The sequence below is a fragment of the Echiichthys vipera genome (genome assembly GCF_963691815.1).
Source record: "Echiichthys vipera genome assembly, chromosome: 8".
Lineage (NCBI taxonomy): Eukaryota > Metazoa > Chordata > Actinopteri > Perciformes > Trachinidae > Echiichthys > Echiichthys vipera.
This window is the reverse complement of record NC_139833.1, coordinates 7250087-7267610: the sequence shown is the minus strand read 5'-3', so window position 1 is coordinate 7267610 and position 17524 is coordinate 7250087. Positions and strand designations below refer to the sequence as shown.

The window sequence follows — 17524 nt, the reverse complement described above, 5'->3', positions numbered from 1 at the left end:
CTTGAAAACACATTAAAATTCAAGCATTTTCAAGGCTTTCAAGCACCTGTATGAACCCTGTATATGACTTCTTGATGAATATGCTGCATTAATGTGTAGACCTACAGTATGTTGCATTTTACTGCTGTAGATTATATAGCTTATTATTCTACACCAAAAACTGAGTTTATGATGGTGTAAGGGCATGTAATTAAATAAACTATATACCACAGAATACATTTACTCTTCGTTAAAGTAAAAAGTAAAAGTCCTGCATTGAAACGCATTAAAAACATGGTGGGGAAACACTTTTGTAACTGCACTGCAGTAGTTTGAAGATCATATTTAGTCACCAAGCATGCATGATATAATGCAATAACTGTCTGCAGACATATGTAATTTGAAATCAGAGTGTTTAATTCTCTTGAGCTAAAAGAAAGAAAATGTTTCCAGTAATAAAGTCCCAGACTACAAATATAAGACATGTAAACATTGAGGATGATTGAGAATAGTTCAAAAAGGGGAAAAAAGAGATGCATAAAAGCACAAAATGAAAGCAGTTAAAAATATTAGTTTGGTCCCGAGTCTTCCTCTCCACTAGTGCCAAGATAGCACTGTAAACAAAAACAAAAAAGACAGTTCTGTACCGAGGACGTGAACAAACAAACAGTCAAAACGATTCACAGAGGAGGAAATCCAGATTTCACGTAATTTCATACTAAAGGACAAAAGAAATGCCACTCAGATCCACTAACAATCACACCATTCAGAAATGTTTGATTCAGCAATCCCACTGTATGGAATGAAATCTAATCACTGTCTGACCATTAGACCCATTACATTCAAAACATTACTAAATACAGTAATCTGGCGACTTTGAAATCAAGTATTAAGCAACTGACACCTCCCCTCACTGAAAACAATCAGACTGTCTGACTCTCTTAAGGCTGAAATTGCTGATTCCCTCCAGAGAGTTCAGTAGTAATTGTGGAAAATTGCCGAAACAAGGCAGGTCTGCAAATACAAACCTCAAAAACCTTAGAGAGATAAATATAAAGACTCGATGTACACCACGATAAATACGCTGAAGAGGCGAAAAAGGTGGTGCAGAAAGTGCAAAAAGTAGTCTTCGGTCTCTGTGCAGTTAGTTTGCAGCTCGTGTGTACGTCGTCGTCGTCGTCCTCCGTCACAGTGTGTGTTTTACAGCGGTCAGAGGTTCTCGTTTGTTCTGCAGGTTCTGCTGCAGCTCTCTGAACATGTGGTCGCGCTCCTCAGCATCCAACAGGATTTGCTGCGTTGCAGAAAAACATAAAGACCTCAGTCAGCATCACCACATATTCATTTCTCACAGAATACTTGTTAGCAGGATGTATTTAATGTTTCTTTTCTGTCTTTTCATAGGCTATGTACAATAAAACAATACAACACAATAAGACGAATACATAATATCCTTGACTGAAGGTTGGGATCCAGCGCATGTTGGCTACAGCAGGCAAGTTGACTGACTGTTGACATTAAAGATGGCTGCCCCAGTTGTAAACAGTAAAAAAGCTCCTGTAATAATCCTTTCATTAACAATTTTTACTACTCGTTGTCAAAATAAGTCAGCCATATACATACTATATATATATATATCTATAGATATATATATATATATATATATAGAAAGAGAAGTAGAAGAAGGAGGCTGACAGACTCTGGCAGCACAACAGGGAGGACCGAGAGAGAGAGAGAGAGGAAACTCAGGGACAGCCTGGAGGAGAGAGACAAATATATATATATATATATACATATATATATATATATACATATATATATATATATACATATAGAGAGAGAGAGAGAGAGAGAGAGAGAGAGAGAGAGAGAGAGAGAGAGAGAGAGAGAGAGAGACTTTAAGCACTGTGCACTATAAAACATCCCTTTGACAGATCATCTCTTTATATGTTTAATAGAAAGAGGAGGGTCTGTGTTTTTGACGGTTTTGAAAATCATACCAGAGACGTCAATCATACCTGGATGGTATACCGTAATACCTTGATGCCACCAAAGCCTGTAAGCTACTTATACAATGGTATGTTTTATGTCTTATTCGTTTTGGGGGCTCAGGAAGGAGGAGAGGTGAACACTGTGATGCAATACTGCTATTTGATATTTCCTATTTGGGAGTTATTTATTCCCTCAAGAGTTGATATGGCTCTGTTTCCAGTGTTTAAACTGTGGTAACACGGACGGATGTGTTCCTTGTCAACATGCACGCACTAAATATGGAGACAATAAGCAGCAGATTTCGGATTTACCTCTATGAGTTTGTCTCTCTTCTCCAGGCTGTCCCTGAGTTTCCTCTCCTCTCTCTCTCGGTCCTCCCTGTTGTGCTGCCAGAGTCTGTCAGCCTCCTTCTTCTCCTTCTCTTTCTCCCTCAGCTCCCGCCGAGTGTCTTTGAGTTGATCCGTCAGAGAGGACACAGTCTGAACGTGACTCTCCTGCTGATTCTGGAGGAAAAAAGAAGAAGGAGGAATAGTTACAGAGGCTGGGACTTGTTTCTTTGTCTTTCACCGTTGCAGGTTCTTGGTTTAACATGAGTTTCCTCGATGTGGGATGAATTAACTTTACCCTATCTTCACATTAACCCTGGGAACAGTCTGAACAAAGGTAACTAAAGCTGCCTTCAAACACCTCTGAAGCTCACTCATTAACATTTTTTCATTTTCATTTCAAAACAAAAGTGTAAAAAAATTTGTTCTATAAGTAGTTTGTTGTACTTCATTCCAGCCACTGTTCAATTATGACTGTATTGCAATTAACTATAGTTGAATTAGCTATAATCTTTACATTATTTTTAATTAATTGCTTAATCGTGAAATTTCAAAAAATATTTTTAAAATGCCCACCCAACTTGGAATGAGACCTAACTATTTAATTAAAAAAACGAATTATAATATTTAATTATTATACCATCTGGTCACTGATACTGTTACTAAAACAATACATTGTTTAAAAAGTCTGTTAACAGTTGCTCAGCTCTGTACTCACTGACCCATTTTGTCTTATGGTCTTTTATTGGACAAACATTTAGGATATGCTATTGTGTTAATCTTAAAATATATAAATCTATATAAATCTATATGCAATGTTGCAAAAACTTGCAGGTGGAAATTCATCCTTCACTTCTCAGCTTTTTTCTACAGCTTCTCTTAAATTGATAAAACTTTGAAATCCTCTCCTCGTGCTTACATCTCACCTGCACTATGTCCTGGGACTCCTGCAGGGCTTTGGTGAGTTTGGTGACCTCCGTGCACAAGGTGGCGCTGTTTCCCTCTCGGTCCCCTGCCAACCTCTTACCGATCACAGAGTCGGAGAGAGCCTGAAGGAACACAACATGTTGTAACACTTTTCCCTTAATTAAATAATACAGAGAGAATTAAATCTCTACAACTTTATTTTGAAGGTGGAAGACATTAAACGAACACTTGTGTTTATATTCCTTTGAAAAGTGAGGGAGCCATGTAGCCCCCACAGAAAGGGCGCCCTTGTACCTGCACATCTTTCTGGAGCAGAGCCTCCTTCTCCTGCAGGACAGTCGCGAGGGCCTGGTCCCTCTGTCTCCACACCTCCCTCTCTTTCTCCACCTCCTTCAGCTGTCGCTCCTTCTCCCCCAGAGCCACTCGCAGTTCCTGGAGCAAGGTCAAAATAAAGGTCTATCTAAATAAGCTTCAAATGCACGCAGAGGGAACTGTGCAAAGTGCAAATATACACGGTCAATGAACGGAGTGAGAACGTGTGTGTATTTTAATCTACAATGCATGCAACTCTATCCCTGGTTTGTAACTTGTGTGCGTTCGTACGCTGATAATATCCTGGTTGCACTGCAGCACGGTGTTGAGTGTGTCGAGGTCTCTCTCTCGGCCTCTGCCAGCCTTCCTCAGTGACTCGATCTCTTTCTCCGTGCTCTTCTCGTTCTCAGACACTTCAGACCTTAAAGTCAGCAGGGCAGCCTACAGACCACAAAACATTTGAGACATCCAATACAGATGAAAATACAACCTCTGTAGAGCTGAAAGAGCTCATCGATAGACAGAATATGTATCATTAACTATTTTGACAATGGCATGATTGATGCTGATCACATGTTATTCAGAGGAGGAGATGCCTATACAATTACACCTGTTACCACTTTTGTGTCCATTATGAAAAATGACATTAATTCATCAATAGTAATAATGATTTTCATAATAAACACATACTTCACATTTTGTTACAGGTAATCCTACAATACTCGCAGTACTACCCAAACAGAAACAGGTGTAATAAAAATAAATACACTGACGTAAATAAAAAGAAGTGACCAAAGAGCTAACATAGCCTGAAATAATGGTGACTATCTTACAACAAACGTGTCTGTTTTCAACTGTAATCTTATCGTGATTGCAACAAATTGTAATGATATGAATAATGAAATTAATGCAACTTGGAACCGAATAAGCAAAAGAAAACGAATGAATCAGCATGAAACCCAAGATGTTGATCTTATAATAATAGAAACAACGGAGTCAAAAATCAAAACGCAGTGTGTAATTTGGAGGAAATTGCTGACATGCTGCTGCTAGACTGTTAAAACTTCCTGCAGGCCAGAGATAAAAAAAACAAAAACCAATCACAAGACCTGCACTGCGAATACAAAAAAACCTTCAGGGACAGCAGCCATGAGTCTGATGACTATCAGCAAAAGTCTGTCTGCTCATGCAAATACCTGCTCTGCCTCAGAGAGAGTCTGACTCAGCACTAAGCATGTCAACAATCAGGATGTAGAGGACAGTGGCAGCTCTAACCTTGTTGACAGATTGAGTTTCTTTCAGGTTCTCAGTCAGTTTTTCAGTCAGCTTGTTTGCCAGTTCGCTCCCTGCTCCCTCCTCCACACACAGCCTTCTGATCAGACCCATGCACTCCTGGAAGAGAGGACACATCTGTCCGTTAGTCCAAAATAGCAAACGCACTCATCTAATAGCACTGTTGGGTGAGAGTTTAAAGATTCAACACATGTGTGAGTGCAGATCTTTGTCAAATGAAAAGGTCATTTTAAGCATAAATCATCACACAGAGCCATAATAACCCGTGTGTTCACATACTGAAGAAGCCAGAGCCAAGCTGATATACATGCAAATGGAAACCACTGCAGTCATAAACCTAGAGCTGCACTCATCACTTGTAGACTCAACCTGAAACTAAAATCTGTTTAAAAGCAAAACACTCAGAGTTGTTGCTCTGAGGAAATGGAAAAATTAACTTCTGACAATGTTGCAGTGACATTTTGTTCTAACATTATAAAGATTTAGGAGAATGCAATGCAAGAATTGTTTTCTTTTTATATAGAATACATTTAATTAATGTGACTATGGACTGAAAATGGATTGCAGACACATTTTTATTGGGTCGTCAGTCGGCGGGGTAAAATGCTATGATATGTGAATTAATTTTCCTTATAGAAGAGCTAATAAAGAGCTTTCATTTTCGCTGTGCTGGTCTGTTCAGATCAGATGTTGTGTGCAGGACTGTTTACACCGACTATTTCTCTCTTCTCGCAAACCTTGACCTGAAAAATGTGTCCACGCTCATGATGTATTAGTGTACGTTTGTGTCCCAGGGATACGACAAATTTCTTTCCTGAGTCTGGAGCTGAAAAAGTTTGGGAGCCCCTGATCTAACTCAGTGTTCAGTGTACATAAACAGCTGATCTCCGATGTGAGCATACTGTATTTTTGTAAGCTAGTTGTATGCATGTTTAAAAAAAACACCTGGAGTGTTTGAATATTTTAGTAGTAGTTGGACATTTAGAGACATATGCTTATTTGCTTTCTTGGCAAAAGTAATATAAAAACATTGAAGCCACTTGTATTTGTGCGTTAAATATGAGGCTACAGCCAGCAGCACAAAGACGGGGAGACAGCTAGCCTGGCTCTGTGCAAAATAATAACAAAATAATGTGTGGTGCTAAACTTCTTATCTTCATCACATAAAAGAAGCTAAGAGTCTGGCAGAAATATAAAACTACAAGTAAAAGTGTAACACTTTGTTATTCAGTCACTAACTGATAATCTTTAACTCATTCCAGCACTGTTGTTTCAGATAAAGTGTCTCGTCATCTTTCTGATGTGGCAGTCCTCTTTGCTTTAGCCATTTAGCTCTTATGTTCATCCAGAGTGTCTCACGATAAGTTCAACAGTCCATTAAAATTCCTGCTGTAAATCATCAACCTACCCAGTGGCTAAAAATAAGGGCAATCATGGTCAAACCTTAAGAAAACATGCGTCAGTGTCACGGGTGGTGAAGAGACAAAGTGAATGCAGTTTTGGCTCTGTCACTTTAACAATAGTACAGTGACTTCAAAAGACAAACAACATTCCTGTGAGCTTTGAGCTTTGAGCCAGAGCTGCAGCAGCAGCAGATCCCAGCGCTGTGTGCATGACTGAGTCCTGTCTCCCCTCATCGCCTCACCCACCTGGATCAGACGCTCCCGGCTGTGCAGGGAGTGACCGAGGCTCTGCAGCAGGGAGCTGCCACCCTCCTCCTGGAGCAACTGGAGGAAAGAGGGACACAAGTCAAACAGATCCGGGAGTAGGGCTGAATAAAATACACTCCGGATCCTATTACAATAACAAACAGCTATTCAAAACACCAGGGAATAGTGGAGCATGTCCAACAAACCCAAATATATTACATTTACATGTTTTAACACAGCACAGAAATTGAAGCCCATTGAGTTCACGCTTGTCGTATGAAATGTGCTATATAAATACATTTGACTTGACTTGACAAGCAAAGAAACAAACACTTCCGGTTGAGAAACCATCAGATGTTTGCTTGAAAAATGACTTAAAAATTGTTGTATCAGTTTTCTTTTAGTCACTTCATTAATCGACTCTTAGTTGCAGCTTTACGGGGTCTTTTTAATTTTTCTTTTATATTTGTGCTACTATGATACATAAGCTTTTTGAGACCTTTATAACACGTGTCATAGGTGATCAGAGAGGCCTGGAAGGTTTATAACGCAGCAGCAGATCACTAGGAAACAACCCTTTCAAAAAGAATTTGATCCATTAATACAGAAATATTATTTAGAGTAGCTTTAAGTCATTTATCAAGCAAAAACGTAATCTGTTCTCTGGTTCCAGCCTCTTGACTTAAACAGTTTTTATAGCGTTTCTCGACTTTAACATCTTTAAAAATGGAGTTTCAAATAGAAACTAAAGAAATCTGAAGTGGCTTCTCTTAGGGTTATAACTGTACGGTTTCACAGTATCACAGTACATGGTATTGTTATTAAGTTATCAGGTACAGTGACCATAAATGGAATAAAATCAGGGTTTTTTCTTTTGTTGAACAAAAGCTTTACTATAATGGAAACTTGAATACCTTTTTATTTTTATAAAATTGTGCGTATAAAGTCTCCTTACTGAAAACAGATGCAAATGTTTATGGTATGATAACCAATAATAATATAATCGATAATCAATTTTCACACCTTACAACCCTGGACTCTTTGGAAACGTGATGATTTCTCCCTATATTTAACATTTTAAAGATGAAACCTAAAAAAGTATCCAAAGATGAATGGATAATGACAATAAGCATTACTGCTAGTCAAATAATATTTTCTTGTGTGGTGACATGGTTTGTTCCCCCTTTTCCCCGAGCTAAGAAGAGTGAACGTGTCGCAGCTCATACGCCGTAATGTCCACCGTCTTCAGTTCAGTAGCACATTGTTGTTAGTATGTTCAGTACAAAACTAGCCCATACAAGCACTGCCCATAATGCTCAGCAGGCTATAAATTTCAACAAATGTATGAGGTTATAATTGTTTCTGTGGCTTTGGCTGCCTTTTAATAAGCTCTTAATAAGATGGTGGTAATGCACTGTGAATCACAGCCAAGCTGACAAATACGTTGATGACGAGATCTGTTCCTACAGGTTCTGAACACTTAAATGTTTAAACCTGCTGCCAGCTACTCCCAAATACCTTACAGTAATTATTACCAATATTAAACGCTGACAGACGAGCCGAGACCAGGTCATGTGGACAAAGCAGATGAGACACTTTTAGATGATATCCTCTATCATAAGACGAATGAGCCCGCGGCAAACTCCACCGGTCAGGGAGGATTCCAGAGAGAGGCTGTATGTGTGTGTGTGTGTGTGTGTGTGTGTGTGTGTGTGTGTGTGTGTGTGTGTGTGTGTGTGTGTGTGTGTGTGTGTGTGTGTGTGTGTGTGTGTGTGTGTGTGTGTGTGTGTGTGTGTGTGTGTGTGTGTGTGTGTGTGTGTGTGTGTGTGTGTGTGTGTGTCTCTCTCTCTTTATCTACACCTGTAAAGGAGGGAACAGGGACACACCCTTCACCAGAAACACGGTACAGCCGCCCTCCAGGCCTTTCATAACACTGTATTTGTGCTCGGTCAACATTCCCAGAGTGGTTTATGGAGCTGTTTGGATGTGTGACGCAGGAGCTGCTGTGCGATGTTGCATTGTGTAATAAACCTGCTTTTCTTGTGTAGAAGAAAAAATGATTAGGAGGCATAACCTACCATGATCACTCGTCAAAAATAACAACCGTGTTAGTCTGTTAGCGCATAACTTCACTGACTGATATTTCAGATATATCGTTCATTTCATGAAAGAGAAGTTTAGTGAAACACACATCTGCAGCTGAGTTAGAAGACTGATACAACCAGGGATGTCCCATTGGTATCACAATTACAGTGAGAGGAAATTTCCCGGTTTTCATGATTATTAAATCAGGGAAATTATTAGCCTGACATCACCAGACTGATTGCAAACTCCTTTTAGACCTACAGCCAATCACAGCAACGAAAGGGTGGTGCTTGCTCAGTGGAAAACAATGCCAACTGAGTAACAAACTTTCTCTAATTACAGCTCAACAGTTCACTATAATGCATTTCTGAAAACATTTATGCGAGAAATAGACAACGCTGTAACATAATATCGAGTCATATTTGATCAGAGCTGTCTACTTCGACAGTTTGATCTGAGTTTCCTGAGCCTGAAAAACTGCGCTGAACGGACCTGCGGACTGGACGGTGACGCTGTCAGTCATCGCCTTAAACCCGCCCCACATGAGATAAACAGTTGTGATTGGTCGGCACAGGGCCAGGGCGACTGGAAATCTGTCTGAACGGGAGAGAAGCCAGAACAAGTGCAACTTGAGTTTGGCAGATTCGTTGGATTTCCAGGCTAGGAATTTATTATTGTCGTGGTTGTTGTGGTCCGGCACATAAAACATACTTTAAAGTGAAAATAGAGGGATCTGCACGTACTCATTGAGCTGCAATAACATCCAGGTAACTACTACGTATCTCCAGGAGATCCTTAAAGTAAACAGTAACACGTTGTGTGAACTACTCTGGGCGAGTTTAAACTGTTTTGGTTCGGCTTAGTAACCTATTTTTTTACTTTGACTCGGACATAAAAAGGGGTGGATGATTATCTCGGATATGCTGGAAGTGTTGGACTCTTTGCAGTCATTTTGACAACAACAACAACAACAACACCCTGGTTTATATTACAGAAATCCAAAATGCTTCAACGCTGCGGATTAAAGGTGCTTTTTAGCAGATGTAAAGCTGGGATCGCTTGGTTCCCGCTGACATTTTTACAGCTCTTTTTCTTAACGGCCCAGGTGAGTGACACAACTCTCACACACAAATAAACATAATCCCAACATCCCTTGATACCACTCTCATATCTTTTCATTAAATAGGAAGCTACAGCCAGCAACTGGTTAGATTAGCTTAGCATAGAGACCTGAAACAAAGCTAGTCTGGCTCTATCCAAATGTCAAAACAATAATAATAATAATGAGGCCTTCCAGCAACTCTCAAGCTCACCTACGAACAGGTTATATCTCATTTGTTTAACCCATGTGTAAAGGTGAGAATGTGTGGTTTGATAGACCAGGAGTGATGATTGCAGCATGCAAACCATGTTTCAAGATATGGGCACCTGACCAATGTTTTAGGGCACACTTTAAACACGGTGCCCTTTAATTAGTGGGCTTTAAAAAAGTAGTGTGCTTTTGTAACCTTTGTAACTTCTCCTTCAACATTAAGTGTCTTTAAATGGAGAGAGTGTGAATACTTACAGGGGCCCAGTCTTCTGATCCGTTGGCTGCCGTTGTTTTGCTCCTCCCGTGTTTAAGCTCGGCCTCCAGGGTCCTGATGCGGGACGCAGCTTGGTCCAGCTGGCCTCGCAGGTCCCTGACAGCGTGGTGAACTTTGCCAGTTGTGCTCTGAAATCACAAATGATTTCATAGTAAACTTGTGGGTAGTGGTATCATTTATCGTGATGACATCATAGAGACGTCAGTGTATATAGCCGATAAGAAAAAGACAGATGGCCGTCCTCCACAGAGCTGGGTCTGTCTGACGTTCCTGTCTGTTATAGAGAAGGTTTTCGTTGCCACCGTACTCTACGGGGGAATTGTTGGGTCTCTGTAAATCATAAATAAGTCATAGAGTGTGGTCTTTACCTACTCTGTAAAGTGTCCTGAGATAACTTTTGTTATGATTTGGCACTATGAATAAAATTGAATTGAACATATAATACAGAAAAAATGCTCTGGGTGATTTAGAAAGGCTGCCATACAGCTATTTGTTTTTATTTATTCTTTATTTAAATTGACAGCAATTGACTGATACTGAACACACAACGATTTAGCCATCTATTTTATTATTATTATTATTTTTTTTAAACTGTAAGCAATTGAGCATTTAATACTGAGCATACAGGACTATTTATATATTTAATTCATGTATAATTATTCTTTATCTAAATGGTTAGTTATCTACTCTTACTGAGCATGATGTTTATTTGCTTTTTTCACTTTATTTTCTCATTGTTCATTTCTAGAATTGGTTGACAATGTTATGCATTGTACGTATAATAAATCATATTAAATAAAGTTATTAGTTTAAGAAAGCAGCCTTTTGAACACTTTACTGGTTATACCTTCATACTGGTGCAAAAGCGGTGCACAATCCTTTTGTATCGGTCTCATAAATTCCAAATTGATCAGGCCCTAATTATTCAGTAAAATGTGAAATGTGTAGTTCAAATGTTGTTGGACTGTTGGACTGACCTCGGCTGATCCCGGATTACCTATTGCAGCACACTGTGTCAATATTAACAGCACACACATCTGTCTAGAGTTCATCCATTCACACATTATACATACAGAACATGTTAATCGTCGATGGCATGCTCAGACAGGACTGAAAACACTCACCTCTCGATGCAGAGGCATGAACTCATCCCTCAGCTCCGATAGGACATCCCCGTCCTCTTCATCCATTTCCTCCCCTCCGTTCTCCACAAAGAGCAGCACCCTGTTCACCGAGGGCGAAGCCATCTCTCCAACCTTTCCTGAGTACTTCCTGCCCAGAACTGGGATCCTACTCCCTGATGGCGAAGTGACCGGCTTCCCTTCGATACTCCTCAGCTCCTTCAGCACAAAGTTGGCCGACTGAACGCTCGGGGAGTCAAACGGGTCGTTGCCATCAAGAGAGTCCAGAGACTGAATGGACTCAGTGCGGGAAGATGCTTGTAAGGAGAGAGTGGACCCCGCCAGTGAAGACGGGCTGGAGCTGAAAGATGACACCCTCTGCCAGTGGAGGGGCATGCTCTGGGACTTGTCCCGCGACAGCCCCAACGGGGAAAAGGGTTGGAAAGGCAAGCGGCGAGGAACCCCGCAAACAGACTCATAATCCGAGTCGGACACCCGTAAAGAATCACAGCCTTCACACCCTTTGCCCTTTCTGCATCTTTTACCCGTTCTTATGAAATACGGGCACGTGTCCCACTTCTCTGACCAGCACTCGTACTCTGAGAGCGCCATATTCTCTTTCAGCATCTCCCTGTAGCCCTCCTTCTCCGTTTCTCCATCCTCCTCGCTGGTGCTGCCCCTGCTCTGGGAGCCCCGCGGATGTCTCTGCCGGTAGCTTTGGCGAACCCACTGTCTGATCTTGTCCCTCTCCTGCGTCAGCTTCTGAAGCCTCTCGGATGAGAGCACCCTCACCCTGGCTATCACCGAGTCGAACTTGAATACCCGCTCGAGGACGCTCACGCATTTGCCGCACACAAACTCCCCCTGCCCGCTGCTTCGTGGCACAGGCTGCCCCAGTATGTGAGTCAACACCGATAGCAGATCTATCCCCTTGGACGAAGAGGACAGGGAGAGCTGGGACTTGGAGAGGGACACCGAGGAACCCAGAGATAACGTGCTGCCTGTGAAGGGTAAAAGAAAGTTAGCATCTGACTCTCTCTGTAAACCTTTCTTTATTTCTTTGTGCTCCAGACTCACCCCAGGGGCTGCTCTGCGAGGACAAAGACACACTGCCTCCTCTCAGAGACTCTGTCGGGGTCTGAGGCTGACCTGTCTTCTTATTTTGGCCCCCAAACAACCACCGCCTTTGGTTGCCCTGGAGAGCACCGCCACACAGTCGGCACAAGTCATTTTTACCTCTGGAGGACATCCTGGACAGAGGGATGATACTATCCCCCTTGTTGTCCGACAGATGCTGGTAATTCTCTGTGAATGAAAGGTCCCATTATGTAAAAAGGGAGATTTTCATTTATTTTTGATTAGAAATCAGGACAAGGTGCTATATAAACACTTTGAAAGTATCAAAACACTCAATCTACAGAGAAATGCACCCAGCTCGTATTCAGAAACTGTGTCCTTGAATGAGCCGTCAGGACTTGATGTCCTGTGTACGGTTGAGATGTCACAACTATGCTATATATAAAGTGCTTTAACGGTCATTCTCAGGCTGCAATGAAAGAGCTGAGACGCAGAGAGCGCAGATGTGGAAGTTCAAGAAACACAGACCAATCAGAGCAGACGGGCCTAAAGAGACAGACGCTAAGACGGAGCGTTTCAGACAGAGGGTGAATACAGGTATATGCAGAAAGACAGTGTGAGAAAAATAATGTGTTTTTGAACATTAAAGCAGGGAAACACCCTCCAGTAGAAACACAAAATAAAAGTATGAACCTAAAAAAATGAGCATAGTATGGGACCTTTAAAGCAGGAACAAAGAGGGATGCATTTAATAGCTATCAACTATTAAATTAATCTGCAACTATTTTGATAACGGATTTTTTTTGAGAAAAGTCTAAACTATAAAAAAGTCAGAGATCCTGTTACGCGCAGGAACAGACGAAAAGTGAGGAGGACACACTTTGTTGTGTGAGTTTCTTTTTTTGCTTTACTTTCCTGTCTGCCTGGACATAAGGGACATACTTTTTTTTAAATACTAGAATTACCTCCATTTATGTTGATTTAATACGAGAAATGTGAGTTGTGCTTCAGGAAGGGCACTTACTTTGTAGCTGTATTTTATTTGTCAAGCCTGCGAGGATAGACAGAACATTTTTTTGAAGACAGAGCTGTAAAATGACCATAAAGTTATAAATGCAGAGTGCACTCACCTCTTATTCTGTCAGTTTACAGTATACCCACGTATCCTTTTTTCAAAATAATTGTCAATAGTTGTGCTGGACATATTATTTTTGCATGACACAATAATAAAAACATGTAAGTTTACCCACTCATCTACTTAACAGTGCCCCCACCTCATGAACTACCACTAAACCACTGATTAAATGTAATATTTGAACATTGCCCTGGGAATTTCTTTTGTGTGTGTGTGTGTGTGTGTGTGTGTGTGTGTGTGTGTGTGTGTGTGTGTGTGTGTGTGTGTGTGTGTGTTTGTCTTGTAAATCCATGAGGGTTGGGCACTTTGTATGCATGACACGAACATAAAAAGAAATCAATGAAGCGTGCAATGGAGAGATGTCTGAGTGGGGCTCTCTGTGGAAATGTATTATTGTATAGTTAGATTTAGAAGTTGTGCATACAGTAGATAAATGATATAACGATTACAGCAATTACTGAATTGTGAAAAAGGGGGTAGGATTAAATAAGTGAAAACATCTTCCTACTGCTTTTCAGGCATAGCTGTTACAGTTTTCTTCTGTTATTTGTGAACTCATTTAATTTTGTATTATTCTTTTGACATGTCTGAAATAAACTCAAATTCAAATTCAAATTCAAACAGGAAAAGCTGAGCATGATGCATTATAGAAAAGAAGCTGTAGAGAGGAACAGCTGGCAGTTTATTAGTTTTCATTTATTTTTTCTCAGGCTTCATTCTCTTCACATTAAACACAGGTGGTAAAAAGTTGGATTGAGCCCTCTGATCTACCCGGTTTGACACGGTAAGCGTCTCCCTGGTGCTCTCACTTGTGATTCTGTTTAACCTCGTCCCTGGATGGATGTTTCAGCCGGTTTAGCTCTCTCACAGCCGCTGGGTGTTTACAGTAGAGCTTGCCACAGGGCGGGACACGTCGACCTTGAGCCACGCTGACAGTGAATTCACTCAGTTCAGTCAGATGAATGAAACTTTCAGTGCCTCACAAAAGCAAACAAGAGACGCGCTTTGGGCATTTGGACCAAGTGACGCACGAGTTTAACATGGAAATGTGCTTTCCGCGACCCTTTATTAAACCATTACACCTTAAAAACATGGTATCCACGACCTTTGGATGTTTAAATACAACAATTACAATTTTAAAAAAGGCTGTTTTCTTTTTCCGGAGACCCCAAACAGCCCGCGACAGTGTTTCCAAATGGAAACTCTTCATCATCCAGCGCAACTATCGTGTGTCTGTTTCTATTTCGAGCGACCGGAGCGCAGCGATTCATTGTGAAAGTGACGCCAGCGTGTGAAGAAAAACAAGAGTTCAGTCTGGCTTTAAAACGCTTCACAAACACACAGTTTAGTCTCATATCAAGTATTTATGAAGTCTTACTGTTGAGTCTTCCGGGCTTCACGCGCTCACAAAGGTTCAAAGTCCGGCACGCGAGGGAGAAATCCTCATTGTCATGGAGAGAAATGTGAAGTTTAAGCAGAAGAAAAAGAAAAGTGTCCACCGGGAGCAGAGCAGCTGCAGCAGCGGCAGCAGAAGAAGAAGAAGAGAGGTGGGTGTCACCTTGCTGACGTCACCAGTCATACCTGTTTTTGAGCAGCGGCGCGAGCGCAAGGGAGGAAACACTGGGTGGGACCCGAGGACTGACACCCGGTAGGGGAGACCGGGGTCGTGTTGTCCCCCTCACTGCACGGTAGAATATGGATTAACAGCTTCTCAGTGCAATAGTTATTAACACCAATACGGAGACACAAGGGGGCCATAATGAGATTAAATCTGTACAGTAATAAGAAAATATATGTGTAAATATTAGGATGAATGGATAAAAGAATAAATAACTAAATCAAAATGTCCACCCATCCATCCATCTTCAACCGCTTGTCGCGGGGGGGGGGGGCTGGAGCTGATCCCAGCTGACATCAATTCAATTAAATTTTATTTATAGTGCCAAATCATAACAAAAGTTATCTCAGGACACTTTACAGAGTAGGTAAAGACCACACTCTATGACTTATTTATGATTTACAGAGACCCAACAATTCCCCCGTAGAGTACGGTGGAGACGAAAACCTTCACTATTACAGACAGGAACGTCAGACAGACCCAGCTCTGTGGAGGACGGACATCTGTCTGCACCGGTTTGACAGAAAGAAAAGGAGAGAGAAAGAGAGAAAGACGGACAGATGGACAGAGAGAGACAAAGACATACACAAAGATAGAGACAGACACACTTCCAGTAACTATAATAATATCTATAGTAATGTGAATATGACTTATATGTTACACTGTACTTTACTGTAACTGACTGTAACTTACTCCGGTGAGAAAGGCTGCTACACTCCACTGTCACTTTATATCACCACTACATCACTTTATCTTGTGGTATTGTAACTTACGTTACCATATATGTTATGGCAGTTAATACAGCAGAATAGTAGAAACAAGCACAGCTAAGGTATAGATTATAATAGCAGCAGGAAGCGTCATGCAGGACCACGGCAGCAGGCACCACCACGATCAGCAGAGACCTGCGAGACGACAAAGCACAAACAACTCCGGGGAAGAAGTTGAATTAGTAACATGCATTGATGAGACATGAATGATACAGACAGAGAGGAGAGAAGCTCAGAGTATCAGGAAAAGTATTATCCCCCGGCAGACTAGGCCTATAGCAGCATCATTAAGCAGAACAAAATCAGCTTAAAAATAACAACACCTGGTAAGGACGTAAATAAAAATGTGGAAAATATAACGTGGAATAAAATAATGAATGTGGAAATAGGCCTACACTGTTACCCATGACGTCTTTTCTTGTTAGATAAAGTGGATACTTCTCAAAGGTTGAATATGGAGAATGAGCAGAACTCCGCCATCTAGTGTCTCAAGATCGTAGTCGCAACTACAAAACATAATTCCACCACTCAGGTTGCCAGGTTGGTCGGACCAACAGGAGACCGGATAAAAAGTAAGGCTAGTCAAGTAGTGGCCGACTAAATCTGCTGAAAATAAAGGTTTCTTGCATGATTTCTGCAGTTAACAAAATAATGCACCAAAAATCTGAACTACAAATGGATAAGACCCATTTTATATAACCATAAAATATGTGTTATATATATGTTTGTAATTGGATACATTCTCTTTTGCTCTATTACCTCGTAATCCCCAACTCTACCCCTAAAGTTAATTAAGGGAAATCCATGGGTCTGATTGATGGATGCGCCTATATGCTGCTTAAATCATGTGTAAAGGGCAAAGGAGTCAACGTACTCTACAGTCAGAGGCAACGTTTAATTATCTGTAAGCCAACATGTTTTCAGGATAAGCTGCATAAACATCTAAACTCTAAACAATGAAACAGGAGAGAGGCGTTAAAGATCATTTTTAATGTGTTTAAAGACATTTAAAACAGAAGCAATCACTAAAATAACTCACTATATGTCATTTTAATGTTTTATTTTATTGAGACTACTTATTAAAAGAGGTGCCTCACACTTAAACATGTTTTAAACTTAATAATGTGACTTTACGTTGATGAAACACATTAATGCTGCTGGTAATAGTGACATTTCTCACCAAATGTATAAAAATCAGTGTTTCATGGGTTGCAAATGGCTCAACACTCCCCCTACTGTTTTAAATCCGCCCTCCAACTCCAATGATGAGGTAGAGACGACCGGCTGGGACGTGTCTATGTCACAACTAACTCACTTTGGGGCAGGTCTCTGCTGCCGTGGTCCTGCATGATGCTTCCTTATCATTATTACTCATATAAACCATCATTAGTCTTATAAATTCTAACATTTGTAGCCATGAAAACACCATCAGTGGTATGTCTCACTGTATCACAGCTGTTAATACCACTGATCATCATTGATCCTATTTGCCACCATAATTATTATAATTATCATATTCAGTCGCCTTAGCTGTGCTTGTTTCTTACTATTCTGCTATAACATATAAGTCATGTTCACATTATAGTAGATATTATCAAAGTTACTGTTACTTTCGTGGTTGCTTGCATCTCTCGAAGTGTCCCGCTCTCTGTCTTTT

General features: G+C 40.8%; 1 protein-coding gene across 1 annotated transcript; it reads right to left on the bottom strand.

Annotated features, from left to right (window-relative positions):
* Positions 1 to 398: 398 nt before the first annotated feature.
* On the bottom strand, positions 399 to 14988 carry LOC310950789 (uncharacterized protein). The gene is made up of 11 exons (XM_083918782.1): positions 14858 to 14988; positions 12345 to 12572; positions 11271 to 12268; positions 10128 to 10274; positions 6476 to 6553; positions 4809 to 4925; positions 3825 to 3974; positions 3516 to 3653; positions 3221 to 3343; positions 2280 to 2471; positions 399 to 1270 (listed from the first exon to the last, which is right to left on the bottom strand). The coding sequence occupies exons 2-11, from the start codon at positions 12514 to 12516 to the stop codon at positions 1166 to 1168; spliced, it is 2220 nt and encodes a 739-aa protein (XP_083774908.1). The 5' UTR covers positions 12517 to 12572; positions 14858 to 14988; the 3' UTR covers positions 399 to 1165.
* Positions 14989 to 17524: the final 2536 nt, after the last annotated feature.

Excerpts from the sequence above, each read along its gene's own strand:
- LOC310950789 (XM_083918782.1), bottom strand. The coding sequence starts at position 12,516 with ATGTCCTCCAGAGGTAAAAATGACTTGTGCCGACTGTGTGGCGGTGCT. Across the intron at positions 10,275-11,270 it reads TCATGCCTCTGCATCGAGAG|AGCACAACTGGCAAAGTTCA; the intron begins GTGAGTGTTTTC and ends TTGTGATTTCAG. Across the intron at positions 3,344-3,515 it reads TGCTCCAGAAAGATGTGCAG|GCTCTCTCCGACTCTGTGAT; the intron begins GTACAAGGGCGC and ends GTGTTCCTTCAG.